Consider the following 17,455-nt stretch of genomic DNA (forward strand, 5'->3'; position numbering starts at 1 on the left):
TTATTTAGTAAATAATTTCGAGCATCAATTTTGGACTCTCGCGCACACGTTGGTGACATCACGCGATGTTTTTAAGTGCTATGGCGTACCAGGAAGGGGAGTCGCTTGAATCTTGGCTCAGTGAGTGTTTAATCCCATTTTATGAATTAAATAACATGTGAAATTAGCTAGATAACGTTGCTGCGGATGATAGGGCAGCGCATCGTCTGTAGAGAGGCTGTCAGCGCGCTGTTTGGCTGCTGGTGGAGGTTGTCAACCCAATGTCTGCAGCATTAAGTATCAGGCTGGGTGGAGAGCTTTAATAAAACACTGTGTGTGGGACACATTTACCAGTGACTGTGCAGTGACATGAAGCTTTACAGACAGCTGTCCGTCTACACAGCGCAATACTTTGTGCAGGGCAGGAACAGATTGGTCTGGGTGATGAATGAGCTCCTCTGTCAACACAATGGACACCAAACCAGTAATTACAAAAGAGGAAGATGTCAACAATTACTGCATTGTCATGTTGGGACCCAACAGTCATGTTGATCACAAGACTCACAGGGATCCATATTGACAGTGGGATGATATCAGTAATCAGTGGAAAGTAACAGAGTACATTTACTAAGGACTGTACAATTTTGAGTTACTTTTTAGTATTTCCATTTCCAGTTTTACTCCATTACATTTCAGAGGGAAAGGTTGTACCTACTTTTTACTAGATGTATTTGACAGTTGACATACGTTACATTAGAAAATGAAACATTGAATGAGAATATTTTGACAAATTACATATTTTACTGATTTTTGAGGTGAAAAGAAGTAAATACAACCCCTGCAGAAAACTAGGACTGTAACTTAATTTAAATTAATTATTTTCAATATTGATTAATCTGCCAATTATTTTCTTGATTAATCGAATAGTGGGTTTTTTCTATAAAATGACTGAAAAAAATACTGTTATTTCTCACAGACCAAGGCGACGAATTCATGTCTTTGTCCAGCCAACAGTCGAAAATATGAAGATATTCAGTTTCATGGCATGTGTGAAGATGAAAAGCATCAAATCCTCACATTGAGAAGTTAGAAACAGCTAATATTTGACATCTTTTAAATAATAACTAAAATAATCAAAAAATAATCAGTCTTTGAAATAGTTAAACTGATCAATTAATCAACTAATCACTACTGCTGTACAGCAAACAGACATTGCAAAATAATTTCTTTACATGTTAATGCACAGTTGAACATAAACATGCATTAACCTAAATACAAAAGTAAACAGTAAAAAATTAGGTACTTTTACTACGGCATAATACTGTACCCTTCAAGCACACCAGTTTAGTTAGTGTGTTAATGAGGGTGGATATTACTAGTAGGATGGTGGTGGTACTGGTTTCCAGTGAATGCGAACATTGTGGGTGTGTGTGTGTGTGTGTGTGTGTGTGTGTGTGTGTGGGCACAATGAGACAATAGGAGAAGTAGCAGTTCAATTCCAGTCTTTACAGGTTTATTCGCAGTCTTTCAAGGTTATTTATAGAGGTAACAGGTAGGTGGCTTACAATTATTGCTGTTTTTTATCTATTAAACAGAAAATATAAATCATGTATCAATTCCATTAAAAATACATAAACTAAGAGTGTCATAATATAAGCAACTACTAACATAACTTGAACATAACTAATATTGGTATCGTCTAAAGTTTAAACAACAAAGGGACTCACATCACACTCAGTCAAACAACTGTGACCAGGAGCCCAGGGTTCTTCTGCAGGTAGACAAAAGGGGCTAGCACCTGAAATCAATCCCTCTTATAACTGCCAGCCCCTCCTCCTTCCTGCTTCTCCCGGGGCAGCTCCTCCTCCAAACATGCTCTTCACAACATAGTGTAAATGTCTTTCTCCAACAGATAAAGCCACCCATCCAACAAACAGACAGGAGGACTGGGAGTATATCATTGGCTTCTGTGATCAGATCAACAAGGAACTGGAAGGGTATGTCTATGAAATACTCACAAAACATTTTTTGAAAACCAGGCAGTTGGCTCAGGAAAAGTTTTTCATCTGGAATTTCTTCTTGCAGTCCTCAGATAGCGGTAACTCTGCTCGTCCACAAAATCCACTCACCACAAGAATGGGAAGCACTTCAGGCTCTGACAGTAAGAAATGCTGCACATAAACGTCAACAGGCAGTTCTTTTTTTTTTCTCATCTACTGAACAAGTCATTCACATAAATATTTGGTGCACAGGTATTGGAGGCATGTATGAAGAACTGCGGGAGAAGGTTTCATAATGAAGTCGGAAAATACAGATTTTTGAATGAGCTGATTAAAGTTGTGTCTCCAAAGGTGAGTGATCTCCACATGGGTTTAGACTGTATGCTAATGAAAGGTAGGCTGATTGTGTGTCCTTCTATCCACCCTCTTTATCATCACCCCTTTTTTCCAGTACATGGGTGACAGTGCACCCGAGAAAGTGAAGCTGAAGATTGTAGAGATGCTGTACAGCTGGACGGTTGCTTTTCCCAACGAAACCAAGATCGGTGAAGCCTATCAGACGCTGAGAAGACAGGGTATGTTTCTCTTTCTTCTCCCTTCATCAGTCAGAACACACAAAACATCTGCTGCAAAGGAATCGCATTAATCCAGTCCTCACTCTCCTCACCAGGCCTCGTGACACACGATCCGGAGTTACCGCTGGACAGGACTCTGATTCCCTCTCCTCCGACACGACCTAAACATCCAGTGTTTGACAACGAGGACATGGGAAAGGTGAGGAAATGAAGGGGGAAAAAACGGCTCTGTAATGTTGGGATTCAACCAGACTGCTTTAGGTGGGAAGTGAAGAACACATAACTCCTTTCTAAATCACTACTGCTTCTAAAGTCATCATCATTATCATCATCATCATCATCATCATCATTAAACACACAAATGACTTGTAAAAAAAAAAATCAAAGCTGTTTGACTTGCCCTCATAGTTTTAGCAGAATCATTTGTTGTAGAGGAAATTCTGCAATTTCAAAAGCAAACTGATGTTTTTGTGTGTGTGTGTGTGTGTGTGTGTGTGTGTGTGTGTGTGTGTGTGTGTGTGTTGTGTATAGCTGCTTGCCGAGCTTCTACGGAGTAAAAATCCAGAAGACCTCCAGGAAGCCAACAGATTAATCAAAAACATGGTGAAAGAGGTGAATATTTAACACAGTCATCCTAATATTCATTTTGCACTGCTTTTAATTGGCTTGCTTGCTGCTATGGGGACACACGAAAATAAGTTAATGTTTTCAGCTAAGACATACATATTCTTCATGTGTGACATGAACAGCTGCACGTGTAGTATACAGTACGTTGTTGCATGTCGTCTTTGCCAGGATGAGGCACGAGTGCAGAAGGTTACAAAGCGAGTGCACACGCTGGAGGAGGTGAACATCAACGTCAAGCTGCTGACTGAGATGCTGTCCCACTACAATAAAGACAGCTCCACTGACTCAGACAAGGAGATCATTAAGGTGTGTGACTGCACACTCTCTCACACACACACACACACACACACACACACACACACACACACACACACAAGTGAGAATGTATAATTCAGTTCTTTAACGTACAAGGACAGACCTGAAATAGTTCCATGAAAAAAAAGGAACAACACATTCACTGGATGTAAGAATATTTGGGAAGAAATTCCCAATGAGACATTATCCGCCCAGTTCACGCTTCACTTCAGTATTTGATGAATTTTTTGTTTAAATCCATGCAACAACAATAAAGCATTGTGAATACAGCAACGACTGGAATGATAATGAGTTGTCTTTTTGTTCAATAACAGGTACATGAATTATAACTAGAATGGCTGCCAGAGTGAAAAGCAAACTCTCATCATCTGAGAAGTTGAACTGGCACGAGTCATTTAAACTCTTTTCTCTTCAGTGTTCTTTGCGATAATAGTCAAAGGCAGTCAGTATAGTATCCAACTGTTACTCTAGGTGATAACTAAACATTCCACGTTTTGAAATTCAAAACTGCTCTTGCTTTTTTTTTTTTTTTTGACTGAAGGATCCAGCTTCTGACCATACACTGCAGTTTTAATTGAGCTAGCCTTACCCAACAGCATATAAGGTTTACATTTTTCAAGTCCAAGAAAGAGCCACTTTGTCCCTGTTCTTTGTCTCCTGCGCATGTATTATAATTCCCCCCAGACTCACAAGATCTGAGTAAAATTTGAGTAAACATAATTCAAAAGGTCTTCACTGTCTATAGGGCAGTTAATGTTCTGTATTTGCCTGAAAATCTTATAATGCGACCATGTGGTTTAGTAATTTAATAGTGTTACATGCAATAGTGTTAATTTAACAAAATCATGTAAAGTTATCTTATATGTTTGCATTGTGATATTTTCTTCAATAAACAAACTAGTGAAACTACAGCTGGTGTCACAGCTGCATTTACACTGTAAAGCGCCTCCTTTGTATTTGCCCTCAGGAACTCTACGAGCGATGTGACAAGCTGAGGCGTGCTGCTTTCAAAATGGCCACTGAGACAGAGGACAATGACACCAGTTTAGGTTTGCTAGTTTGGTGTTTTCTCTATCTGAAGAAGCCCTGTCTTCACATTTCGCTGTCTGTAACCGATTAACCCCCTGCATTTGACTCCTCAGGTGACATCCTGCAGGCCAGCGATGACCTCTCAAGAGTCATCAGCTCCTATAAGAAGATAGTTGAGGGGCAGCAGATCAATGGTGACAGTGAAGAGCCTCGATCTACAGCTGGTCACAGCGATAGCGGTGAGACATTTTATACTCATGCACGTTTATGCGTTTTACACAAAAAAAAAAAAATGCGATTGCTTTACATTCCAGATGCCCTATCTCTGTGTGATTAATTCAACTGCTGCAATCAATCTTCCTCTCTTTGTCGCTCACCAGACACCACAGATACGCTGATCGACCTCGCCGGCCTTGACACTCCTAGCCCCCCTCAACCGGCCATCCTTCCCTGCCAGTCCTCACATCCTGTCTCCACCAATCCCACGGCTTCCCCCATACCTGTCCTGCCTCCTCCTCCCAAGCGCCTGGCCGGCTCCCAGGGCAGTCAGAACAGCAGCCCGAGTCACCCCCCCCTCGACAAGGCCTCCACTGCTCTCTCGCTCCTTGATGATGAGCTGCTGTCCCTAGGTAGTAATTTGTTCAAGCAGTGCTTTCCCTCAGTTTCACAGCCGATGGCATATAACCCTGCTGTAAAATGGCAAATTGTTATTACAGTCCAGTTTTTGCACTAATTGAATAAACAACATATAATGTCTTAATTAGTGCGCTTTAACGGGGCTGTGCTGATTTTGTTGATCTTCAGACAGAGCTGGGCTAGCTGTTTCCAGTCTTTGTGCTAAGCTAAGCTCACCATTTTCCTGAGTGGTATCAACCCTCTCATCTAACTGTCTGCCAGGAAGCGAATAAGCGTATTTCTCCAAATGTCAAACTATTTCTTTAATTTAGCAGTCTCCATGATATGGAGAGAACCTGTACTCTGAAACAGTCTTTGAATACTTGAGTACTGCTTGTCCAAAACTGTCTTTTTTGATGATACAAATGCTTCTTTCAGGACTAAATGACCCACCTACCTCTCTGAGCAGCCAATCAAAACCCAAGTTGAATGAAGTGTCCAATCAGTGGACTTCCTTGCAGGTACATCTGAAATAGTTTGTGAGCAACATTAGCCAAACCATCCTCTGCTAGTCATTGTGTAATGAGAGAGCTAAATTATGTTCCTCTCATCTCCTCTGCAGGCTCCAGCATCAAGTGTGGATATGTTTGGCAGTATGAGCATGGCTTATTCAGGTCCAGTGGTGCCCCCAGTGGAGCCAGCCGCCGGCATACACAGTCTTCAAAACCTGCAAGACCTGGCCATGATGGGCTTTTCAGATCACAAAAGGTACATACTGTTTAGTTGAAAATCTGTACTTTTCGTCATTAAATCGCCATTGAATTTTCTTTTGTCATTCCTCTTATGTACACATTTTATTATGCTTCTCATACTTGACTAATCTAATCTGATTATTTCTCAAAATTAGTACTTTAAGGTACTCATAACAATTGAAAATGTGATTTTCAGTTTGTCCGGCCAGATGACGGCCAGAGGAGGCAGCTTTGGGATAACCCCTGCAGCAGCACCTCCCCTTATAACTGGGCATGGCTCTCCCTCCTCAGCCTCTCTTCTCCAGGGTACAATGCCCAGCTCTCCTGCCCTTTCCCATGCTAAGGTCCAGAGCCTGGGCTCGGCCCCGGGCAGCCCGCTGTTCCGCTCTCTGTCCCCCTGCCACCCTCCCCTCCAGGGCAGCCCGGCTAGAGCCACAGACATCTCCCTGAGCAATGTGCACGTCCCTCTGGAGGCCATCAGACCGAGTAAGGACAGGGGGGAGAGAGGGAGCAAAAGATGAACTGGTTATTGGAATAACATATGATAAAAACAAAATTACATGTATGGGTGTAGTCTCTTTGGATAGCTCATGTCTGCCTGTTCCTGACTGGCTGCGCCCTGTCTGTACTCAGGTAAAGTGCTGCCTGTGACGGCCTACGATAAGGATGGTGTTCGCGTGCTGCTCAACTTTGCATCTGACTGTCCCCCCAGCAGGCCTGATGTGCTTGTAATGGTGGTGTCCATGCTCAATACAGCACCCCTGCCTGTTCACAATGTGGTACTGCAAGCTGCTGTGCCCAAGGTAGAGATGTCGCGGTCACTCACCTGCTAAAGGTTTTATTAGGTTTTTCCTCAAACAGTGGATGTGCACAATCAACATGACTTGATCCACGTTATACACAAATGCTTTCACGCCATTTTCCAAACGGCCCAAACACCTATGTATCCACATCATCAATAAAATATTTTGTATTTTAAATAACATATTTTAACTGATAAAAACTTGTAATGGTAACAAAGCAGGCCGCCCTGATGGCCTAGGTTCAAGTACTGCCTGTGATTCTTGTTGCATGTTGTGTCCCTTCTCTCTCCATTGACTGTCAACTTATTAAAGGGTAGGTTTGCATTTTTTCAAGTCTGTCTTGAAACTATATTCACATGCCAATATGTACACTGAAATATTAATTGGGTTCTGTAATCATTCCTCCTCTTTGTATTGGCTGCGAAGAGATCGTTTCTAACAGGACTTCAGTGTAAAAGATAGGAGAGAAAATCAACAGTCCTTTTTCTTAAACTCAGACACAGCTGGTACCAGGCTTCACCAATGTGGTTCATTTAAATCCTTGTCCGCTGTCTGTGGAAACAGTGAAATTATGAAAAAATGTGAACCTGTCCCTTAATACAGGCATTAAAAATTCAGCACTGACACTTCCTTTCATTCTCCCCCAGTCAATGAAGGTGAAGTTGCAGCCTCCATCAGGAACAGATCTGGCACCATTCAACCCCATCCTACCTCCAGCCTCCATTACCCAGATCATGTTGCTGGCTAATCCAGCCAAGGTAGGTGATATCATAGCACTTCAGGACCTAGCAATATACACAAAGCACAAAGAGTTTCTGAGCCACACAACTGTCAGTGGTGGTGGTAGTCAGGCCCTGAAAAGTTGTGGAGAGACAGTAATAACGCATAGAGATCTGCGTGTGTGTGTGTCTTCATAGGAGAAAGTGCGTCTGCGCTACAAGCTGGCTTTCACACTAGGAGACCGTCTGTGCAACGAGGTTGGAGAGGTCGACCAGTTCCCCCCACCAGAGGCATGGGGTCATCTATAGCAGCGTGCAGGCCTGCTACCGTTCAGCAGGGACAGACCGGTTCATACTCCATGAAGGGGTGTGTATGTGCGTTCACATGCATCCCAGAGAGAGAAAGGAGGGGAAGGTGGGGAAATTCAGCTGCATTGTTACTGTAACAATAACTTTCAGCTTCACATTCCTGACAGTTGTTTTTCATTTTCTGGCCATTATGATTCCTGGTAGTGAGATGTTAACAACAGACACTAAAGGTTTAACTTATACAGAGCTTGTGCTTTTCTGCAGATAGCTAACAAAGAAAAGATATACACAGGTATGGGAGATAACCATTGTGTTAACAGGTCAGTGGTTTTGAGATTAATATTATGATGGATTTTCCCGAATGTACTTTAGATAATAAATGCATTAGAGCTCTGCCTAAGATTGAAATGCTGCACTGCAGCAGGAAATTAACCTGTACTTTAACACAGCCTAGACACAATGGTTGTGCTTCTGTTTATTCATTTTTTTATTTAGCCTCTGAATCAACACTTACCCAGCCTGCAAAAATATACTTGAATATATCCAGAGATTTGTATTTCTTAGGATGGAGTTACACTGGAAAATTCATGTGTTGATTAAAAAGTACTGTCACATAATCATTCCTGCAGGAAGACAGTGGCCTGATTAATGTATTTATTACATGATTATTTTAGTCATCAGGATTTTTGACATGGTAAAGGAAACTGTGTTTAACAATTATATTAGCTAATGTCGCCCTGAGCTAGATGAGTGGACCAACAATGTTGAATACTGAGCTGTAAAGGCAAAGTAAGGCAACCAACATATATATTTAATTTCATTTTGTTTTCATCATGGATACTGTATGTCAGTATGAAGTCGTCTGAATCCAACACTGGTTTTATTTCATGATTAGTTTTTTGTTTTGACTGTAAATTAAATAGTGATATGCCCAGACTGTCAGCATTTCAGTTTTTTGTTTTAGCAGTGGATATCCATATTTTTGTTCTGTATTTGAAGATGTTTATTTGTCTACCAGTTTCAGTATTGGGAGTATTTTTGTCATATTTATTATTTTGTGTTATAGTATTTCAGTGCATCACTGAACCTAGAAAATGTGAACTGAAAAACCTGAGTTTAAATTTGGTAGCTTGTAAGAGAAATCCGTCACCAGGCAGATAACTCTTCAGTGTGCAGCAGTGGAATGTGGAGTGGAACTTTGCTATGAGGAAATTTTCATACATCAGTCCACCCAATCCTCTTAGGTCCCCTCTCTGGCAGCCTCAGCTTATCATCATATAGGATGTACAGAAGTGTGTGTTTAATGTACATAGTATGTAATGTAGTGTACCTACCGTTTGTTGTATGACAAGTTATGTGAACATGTGATGTGTAGTTTTTGGGAGAGTGTTAGGTCTGTACATACTGTATGATGTGCCATTTGTTCGCTGCATGAAAAAAATAAATATTTCTTTGAATGGATGTCTGATATTCTCAAGTTATTTAACTTGTCATATACATGATTACTAAAAATTCAGGTTTCAAAACAATGTACATCAAGTTTTATTATCAAAGAGCACATTTTGATTACTTGAATTTTATATACAATACAAAAATGCAAAAGAAGAGCTTTCTTTTTAATGTCTCCATTTATGTTTCCACTGTTCCCTCTTTGACTATAGCCATAGCCAGGTTCCTGGCCAGAGCAAGTCGCAGGAGCTCCACTTTGGTCAGCTCTATGTCTTCCTCCTGAAAAGACAAACACACTTGAATCAGAGGTAGAGTGGATTGTATGTCTTTAATATTGCGGCAAATCCTTCTATTGCAGCTGTAGAGTAAGAGCAACACTTCACAGGACCAGTTTTGGCTCTGTGTGTTATAAGCCAAGACATGTATTAGGGAAAGTAAGCATTAATAACTTCTAGTATATGTATCTAGTAGGCAGGATTTTTAAAATGTAAACAAGAGAATCAAATATTAAGCAAACAGTGAACAGCATCAGAGTAACACCATCATTTGAGAAGTATTAGTGCCATGTGAGAGATGCATACCTGCATGGGCCTGTCTGTGCCAGGAGCTGTGGTGTTCAGTGAGGAAGTGAGCTCCTCTAAACAGAACATAAGCTCGTGGGTTTGGTCCGCTGAGAAGATCACCTTGAAAAAAGACAAACAAAGCCATCTTCTAATTTAAGCAGACCACAGACTGACCTTTTCTTTTTAGCAAGCACTGCAGCTCTTCTTTTGCTCCTGCCTACTGTGTCCCCCATATCTAACATAATAATGTGGACTGCTGAGTCTGTCGTGTGTTCAAATCTGCACCATGACAATAGGTGACACCGTAGTTTGTTTCTGTTTGGGATAACATGAATGACATTGTGCAGATCACAACTCAGACCACAAAAAAAGAGTATGTCTCACCCAAAGATTTAGTCTTGACTTGTGACTTAAACCACATGATCATAATAAGACATGTTTATTAACCGGTCACGGACATGCACTGCAGGAAAGGGAGTAATGAACAAAATTCTCTTGACACTATAAAACAATTCCCTGACAGGAATGTGCACAAATCAACAGATAAATGGATGAAGCAGCTGTAAATCAGCTGCTGCAGAGGACAGTTTTACATCACATTAAAACTATATGCAGTTTTATTTGGAGCCAATGACTAAGCAGAATCAATTATGCAGCTGAAATCTCATCTCACTGGAAAAAAGTTTTCATCACAGTCTGATATCAAGTTTTTATTCTTGATGTGGACTTGATGTATGTCCTGTACATCAGGACAAGAATTTAGTGCAATTTATTATAAAGCTGCAACAATTATTGATTAATTAATTATTAGAGTGACAGAAAATGAATCAGCCACTATTTTGATATAATCAATTTTTGTGTCTTAATAAAATAGCTTATCTTCAGTACACATTATTATTTTGTCTAAAGAAATTACAAAAGGTAATTAATTTACATTGGTTATACTGGACATCTATATTGTGATTAGAATGACAACAATTTTGTCCCCATCCGCAGTATACTGAACACTTTGTGGTGACTGACCTCTTTCTGCTCCAGCAGCGGCAGAGCGTCAGTCAGCAGAGTCATCCAGAAGCTCCGGGGGGCGATCTTGGCCGTCATGAGGGAGAGGAGAAGCTTAGCCGCCTCCCTGAAGCGCTTCTCCCCGTACAACTTGTGGAACTCACGGTACTTTCCTGGAAATGAAAGAAGTTTTCAGATTGTAACACTGGCCCTTGTTCACAGTTTCTGATCACTAGCAAGCTCATGGTGATGCAGGTGTAATCACACGGTGTAAAAGTGCTGTTTGACAACTTTGTATCGTGTTACCTCTCATCTGTGTGTATTGTTCTCACTCTTATTTACAATTAATCTGCTTTTACTTAACAGTTTTTTTTGTCTTTGCTCTTCCTGCAGGGCTTTAGACATCAGACACTTTGTGTATGTGCTTTTTTCAACTAACAGAGTTGACAATATATAATAATCTATAGAAAAGCCATTTCTTTGAATGTACTGTACTTGAATCTAAATTTAGAATGTTTTTTAAATGGTTCATCTCTTCTCACTGATATTCCTCCAGTAAAACCAACTGTCACATGCTGTTGCGTTAAGCTGAATTTGTATCTATGTGCGTATACACGTCTGTATGTCTGAGTATCATGTGACAGCCTAAGAGAGACTATAAGGGAAGTGGTCCAAGGCATAATCTGCCTTTACTGAATGTGCGATAACTTGACGTATGAATCCAACTTGTGAGTGCGCTGCAGTGGCTGTGTCACACGTGGAGCAGTGCTACCAATGCTGCTGTGTGTGTGTGTGTGTGTGTGTGTGTGTGTGTGTGTGTGTGTGTGTGTGTGTGTGTGTGTGTCTTGTCCATACCAAGGAAAGTGAGCCTGTCGCTGAGCAGCATTGCTGGGCCCAAGTTGTCTATCAGGTCAAGATCAGAGAAGGTCCCTTTAGCACAGTAATCCTGCAAGAACCTGACACAGACACACACACACAGAAACACACACATTAAAAACCAGTTGGAAAGAGGCAACCTCACAACAAAGTGCTTGAAGAATAAGTGTGTTGTTAAGGGAACTAACCTCTCTGAAATGAGGGTGGCAAAGGCAGCATCTTTGGCCCTGATGCTCCAGGACAGAGCAGAGCCCAGTCTGTTGTTCCTTAGAGCCCGCATAGCCATGATCTTACAGATACTGCGCACTGAATAAAGACAAAAACTTGAAGGGTTAAGTCTCTACTGCACTGGAGAAACAGATGCCTTTTCCTTTGTGCAACACAGCTGGACAGAGAATGCAACAGAGACAGAGAATTAAATGCTACCTTGTTCTGACATTTGTCGCTGCTCACAGATCCTGAGCACCTTGAGGGCTTTGCGCTCTGTGTCTAAAGGAACACGCTCAATCTGCAGCTCCAGGTAGACACGGCCAAACTCTGGGCAGTGGTCAAAGTAGTCCACAGCCAACTGCCACAGACTTAACACAAAGACACACAAAAACATCATATAGGCAGTTATTATGATGCTGCTGGCCCATGTTTCAACTCTGCTGATGCTATCTAAGACGCTGAACTGATGAGTTGACTGATTAATCAGAAAAACATAACTTGTGAAAAATAATCAGAATTTTCAGCTGTTTTTCATACTTTTGAAAGCGAAACCTTTAAAAAAGGAGCAAAGTATTTGAATACACTAATTAGTAGAATTTCCATACCATAAATATAAATATCATACTGAACCTTAGATAACCATACCTGTGATGAGTGAAGAGACCAGATGCATATTCTAACAGGAGAAACTCCCTCAGGTTGGAGCCGAAGCTGAACACACAGCAGAAAGATTTGGTAAATCTTAGCTGATTAAAGTGTATTCAAGTAGAAATGCAGCCAAACAGAGTGCTTACTGTAAGTTGTGAGACTGCAGGAGTTTGCAGTGATCCAAGAGATCTGTCAAATGGGCCACAAACCACCAGTTGTTGAGAGCAATGCTGAAAGAAGAGAGAATGGGGAAATTAGGAAATAGCGTGTTGAAAGGGTTAAACATCATAGACTGTTGGGATAAACAGGTACAGTTGTATGCAAAAGTTTGGGCTAAGTCATTTTTTAAATTATTTTGAAGGGAAGGTTAACACAAACCCTGCAGCAAACACACACACACAAAAAAAAAAAACAAGCCTTTCTTCAATTGTCAATGCACTATTACTTACTCGACTTATTTCCTGAATTTAAAAAATAAGAAAAATGTTTGTGCACCCTGCTAAATCCTATGTCCTACCTGCAGTCTTTGATGACCTGATGAATGTCAAACTCAAAGGCAGCCAGTAAGATGCTGTCCAGTGGCTCTGGGACGCTCCTCGAGTCCAGAAACATGGTCATGCATGACTGCAGCATACACACACAAACACATTAACACAGAGTAAATAACAAGGACACAAGCAGGAGAGAATATGAATGTTGAGTGGTGCAGCAGGAGTTTGTGTAGTGTACCTGTGCATAGTAATGTAACTCAGTGGGTTTGACTGTGGGGTGGCAGAACAGCAGTCTAGTAACCAGGAAGTGGTACCAGGTGCTCAGCAATTCCTTGTGATCAAGCAACGTGTCTTCATCCCCCACTAGGATCTGAGATTTAACAACAAGAACAGATAGGAAGAGATTAATGTGGTGTTCGAATAATAGTTTAAGATTTAAAATCTCTGAAATCACAATAAAATGCAAATAAATGCATAAGAATATATTTTGGAAGAATAGGTTCCCAGACCTATGGATAACTTAGACAGCAGCATGGTATATTGCAATGCGTTAGACAATGGGACCTCTCATTGCATGCACAGTTTACTACAGACATTATTTTACAAACACTCAGTTGCCAGTCTATCAGGTACACCTAGCTAAAACGAATGCTGTTTAATACAGCAGTCCTGCAATGCATCCTCCCTCCATAAAGGTTCTAATGTTCAGGTTTTGTTTGACCTTTTACAGAGGTGTTGATCTAACTTTATGATCCCTTTGGAGACAACAGTTTGTGGTGAAGTACACATATAAGACGTCAATGGACAACAGGAAGGGCTACGGAGGCCGCAGGGTCACTGACCTTGCAGATGAGCTCCAGGTGTTGGTTGCTGGCAAACGAGTTGTCCTGTAGGCAGCGGTCCACCTCCTCGTGCCAGTGTCTCCACTTTACATCAAACTCTGTTAACGTCTGGGTGCCACCAGGCTGAGGGATTATCATCATAGAAAGTTTAGAGGTGAAAGCTGCCCCAGGCTGGTTTATGAGCTACGTTTGTGTGATATCTCTCTTTTGGGGCGTGTGATATCTTCAAGTAAACTGCCATTCTTTCACACCATCATCAAAGGCATCTCAATATAGCCAATACAGATCATTTACAATATGCCTTTCAAAACCACGATACCAAATCCTGAGGATCAGCTTTGTACATCCCCGACTCTGTGGTCATTTTTAAGGCTGTAGTTGGAGGTGAAATTCTGCTGAGTTGCATTATATTTTAAGCCGTTACTTAAGTCAGCACTGATTAGTAAAGTAAATTCTATGGTGCACCTTTCCCTCTTGGCAAATAAAACATAACATGTATGCAATAATTCTGGTATTCACGAGTATGAAATGAAATTGAATAACGTTCAACCAAAGCAGTCTAAAGCTGCACAATAAAATAAACCATTGAAAAATGATCTTACATTGTAGAAGGGCATTTTGCTGAGCAGAGTGTCCATCAGTTTGTACATATTTCTGGCAGCAGGCTGTAGGGGGGCCTGCTTCATCAGCATCTGTCTGGCTTCTTCCAACCTGCCTTGCAGCACATAACTCACCACCTGCACAGCGCAGACACAACACATGTAATAACTATGATTTCACTCTGTGCTCTATGACAGACAAAATACCAATGAGGAGGGAAATGTGTGTCTGTCTGATGGTGCTTGGAAAGGGAACATCTCTGCTCAAAATCATCACCACACCTTGCACCATTCATTAAAAGGCAGAACTTGGTGTGTGTGTGTGTGTGTATACCAAATTTTAAAGACATTAATATGTGCATGTGCTACACCTACCACATCCCAGAAGTCGTGGTGCTCAGCAGGGCTCTCGCTTTGCAGCACCTCTCTGGCCTTCTCATCCACATCAGCCTTGTGTAACCTTACCCAGTCCAGAAGGTGGAGCAACAGTGAACCCGCTGAGGACACAGACAGATACACACTGCTGATTTATTTGTTTTGGTGCTTTCATAATCTCAAAGTGAAGTAATAAAATGTATTCCAAAAAGAAAGAGCGGAGATTAACTATAAACACAAGGTCAAACTCTAACCAGGAGCAGCGTCAATGAACAGCACTTCACACAGATTCCAGATCAGCTCTATGGCCAACAGAATGGAAACCTGTGACAAAACAAAACAGAGGCTGAGGTTAACACAGTGTCACTATAGACAAATGAATCCAAAAGTTGAAAAAAATGTATATGTATTCCTATTCATTACCATTAGCACCTTAGTATCAAGAGTCCCTTTACTTACTATGACGTGTAAGTGTCTTCAATTTAAAAATAGAATATTTTTTGTTTACATAAATTAGTGGTATACCACAGGATTGTGTCTTACTAAATTGCAACAATACCATTCAGCTAAAAAATGAAAATGTTAATATTGAATTATTGCCTTACTATTCTCAATACACATATGTTATCCTGTATGTGAATTAGTCTGTTCTTCAAAAGTGAATGTAATGTCTTTGTCTATATACACAAAATATAGCACATACCTGATTTCCATACTGCATGGCCACTTGTGCATCTTTGGTAGAAACTGCAGGAAAGACAAAAAGGTCCATTTCACTTTCCCCACAGAAATCGCACTGAGGCTAAAATGTCCAAACTATAATTTGCCATTTAAGTCATTTCAGTTTTGACATTTTAAATTCTGACCTGCAACTTGCTGAAGTTCTTCCATACAAGCTCGTATCACAGATCTGTAGTTTTTACTGATGCTGACAAATCTAAGAGGTAAGACGGAGACAAGTTTGGCAAATCATGAAATCAATCATTTATCATTTTGTAATTATATATGTATGTGCTTGATTTTCCTTTTGAAACTAGGATTTATGTCACCAGGAACCAATACCGTGACATGCAAAGGATGAGAAGACTTACTGTGGTTTTTTGTTCTTGCTGGGAAGGTCCTCTCTGATCGTTTGCAGGCCAACAAAGATGTGATGCGACTCATTGAAGAGCTTGCGTAAAATAGGGGAATATATATCCTCGTCTTTCCTAACCTCATGGATGAAGGAGCAACCTGACCCTTTAGCACCTGAAAACACAGGGCGAAGGACGCAAGACAGTTAGTAAAAATAAAGCAAAAGAGAGGGCGAGAATGTGAGAAGGAGCTTGTGTTACTGTCAACACACACCTGATGCTTTGTAAAGGGTCTCATACGCAAGGATATCACCAGGACCCCACGCAAATCCCAAATGCTTCCCATCACTGGCTGCAGGAATATTCTGCATTTAAAGAGAGACGTGGTCATTACACTGCAATTATTTAGTGAAACAGGTGATGTAAATATTCCATTTTCCCATGACTGATCGCAAGTCGTAGCTTTCACATTCATTTTTTTCTGTAGTCAAGCCAAATTCTCAACTTATTACTAAATGTACTTAAACTCTTATGTCTTGTACCAAGTCCTCCAGCACTGAATCTATTGCGCTCTTAGGTCTCACCTATGCGAATACATGTGTATCTTTCAGATTATTCTTAATGTTTTTGACACACGTTGTGTCCGTGTTTGTTCAACTTAGATTAGTTGACAGGCTTTTGCGATGTAGTTAGCTTCTTAGCAATGCTAGTCAGTGGCAATAAAGAGAGAAAAGTAGGCTATAGCGGTTACTCACAGTGATTGCCGGCTCGACGTCTACCTCCTCCATCAGGGAACAATGTTTCAAACACAATAAAGTATAAAAATGCCTGACTTTTCAGCTATAAACACCTCATGCCATGAACTACAGGTGCGTTGCTGCTTACGCGCCTCAGTCATTCAGCCGACAGTCCTAACGGCGCGTGTGTGATGACGACACTGCAGGGCTGCCCTGTTTCCTGCCTGTTTTTCTGTCTGCTGCTTTTGCCCATTTGCCTCATGGTGTGGTAAAGTTTCCCCCCGATTTACAGATAGATAACTAAAAATTGCATGATCTATAAATATTATCAATCACTCAATCATAACCAATCACCTCGAAGCTCTGGGGAACCAGGTTTACTTACAAAACGGAAGTAATGAATATGGGTAGTTGTTCTGTTATCCAAATGCAAACACATACAAATGTTTTCACTGGAATCTGTTAAGAATCAGTGTTATGCAAATACACACTTTCTTTAAGTATTCGTAATTATAATTTTAGTGCATCTTCATTATCAGACAGAAAAAACAAGATGGCCGCTGGGATTTATAGGGTTAGAAAAAAAGAAAGAAGGAAAAAGGAAGAAAAGAAATGGAAAACAAAGTGCAAATACTACATTCCCAGTAATTGTATGGCGATGGTGGCTGATTCGCCCGGCATTAATGAGAGGTCAGCTGTGCGGTCAGGTGCATGTTGTGGGATACAGCCCCTCTAAAGCTGACAACAAAAAGCAAAACATCGCTGTGCGCGTTCATGTGATGCTGATCGTGCCTCTTTAACGCGCATGGAGACTCTCCCGCCCATGCACAGGCTGCGCTTTTAACCTCGTGACTACCTGCAGCCATT

General features: G+C 41.0%; 2 protein-coding genes across 2 annotated transcripts; one reads left to right on the top strand and one right to left on the bottom strand.

Annotated features, from left to right (window-relative positions):
- The first annotated feature begins 65 nt into the window (after positions 1-65).
- gga3b (golgi associated, gamma adaptin ear containing, ARF binding protein 3b) lies at positions 66-9,184 on the top strand. The gene is made up of 17 exons (XM_023395177.2): positions 66-120; positions 1,892-1,976; positions 2,065-2,140; positions 2,232-2,330; positions 2,431-2,554; positions 2,650-2,753; positions 3,086-3,166; positions 3,350-3,487; positions 4,464-4,545; positions 4,639-4,764; positions 4,906-5,154; positions 5,579-5,661; positions 5,763-5,908; positions 6,089-6,378; positions 6,526-6,695; positions 7,343-7,453; positions 7,613-9,184. Exons 1-17 carry the CDS (start codon positions 66-68, stop codon positions 7,721-7,723), a joined length of 2,130 nt encoding a protein of 709 aa, XP_023250945.2. The 3' UTR covers positions 7,724-9,184.
- A 51-nt stretch (positions 9,185-9,235) lies between these two features.
- nup85 (nucleoporin 85) lies at positions 9,236-16,773 on the bottom strand. The gene is made up of 19 exons (XM_023395138.2): positions 16,607-16,773; positions 16,126-16,216; positions 15,870-16,026; positions 15,645-15,715; positions 15,482-15,525; positions 15,033-15,102; positions 14,779-14,900; positions 14,407-14,541; positions 13,805-13,927; positions 13,201-13,332; positions 12,989-13,095; positions 12,618-12,701; positions 12,469-12,534; positions 12,040-12,191; positions 11,802-11,919; positions 11,593-11,693; positions 10,759-10,910; positions 9,754-9,855; positions 9,236-9,451 (listed from the first exon to the last, which is right to left on the bottom strand). The coding sequence occupies exons 1-19, from the start codon at positions 16,637-16,639 to the stop codon at positions 9,353-9,355; spliced, it is 1,959 nt and encodes a 652-aa protein (XP_023250906.1). The 5' UTR covers positions 16,640-16,773; the 3' UTR covers positions 9,236-9,352.
- Positions 16,774-17,455: the final 682 nt, after the last annotated feature.

The sequence above is a fragment of the Seriola lalandi genome, unplaced genomic scaffold (genome assembly GCF_002814215.2).
Source record: "Seriola lalandi dorsalis isolate HSWRI2012SDOR001 ecotype SW California unplaced genomic scaffold, Sedor1 jcf7180002054958, whole genome shotgun sequence".
Taxonomy (NCBI): Eukaryota; Metazoa; Chordata; class Actinopteri; order Carangiformes; family Carangidae; genus Seriola; species Seriola lalandi.

Coding starts and splice junctions, on each gene's coding strand:
- gga3b (XM_023395177.2), top strand. CDS start 66: ATGTTTTTAAGTGCTATGGCGTACCAGGAAGGGGAGTCGCTTGAATCT. Junction 2,141..2,231: donor AAGCACTTCAGGCTCTGACA/GTAAGAAATGCT, acceptor TTTGGTGCACAG/GTATTGGAGGCATGTATGAA. Junction 2,555..2,649: donor TCAGACGCTGAGAAGACAGG/GTATGTTTCTCT, acceptor TCTCCTCACCAG/GCCTCGTGACACACGATCCG.
- nup85 (XM_023395138.2), bottom strand. CDS start 16,639: ATGGAGGAGGTAGACGTCGAGCCGGCAATCACT. Junction 13,333..13,804: donor ACCTGGAGCTCATCTGCAAG/GTCAGTGACCCT, acceptor GTTAAATCTCAG/ATCCTAGTGGGGGATGAAGA. Junction 12,702..12,988: donor CAGGTCATCAAAGACTGCAG/GTAGGACATAGG, acceptor CTCTTCTTTCAG/CATTGCTCTCAACAACTGGT.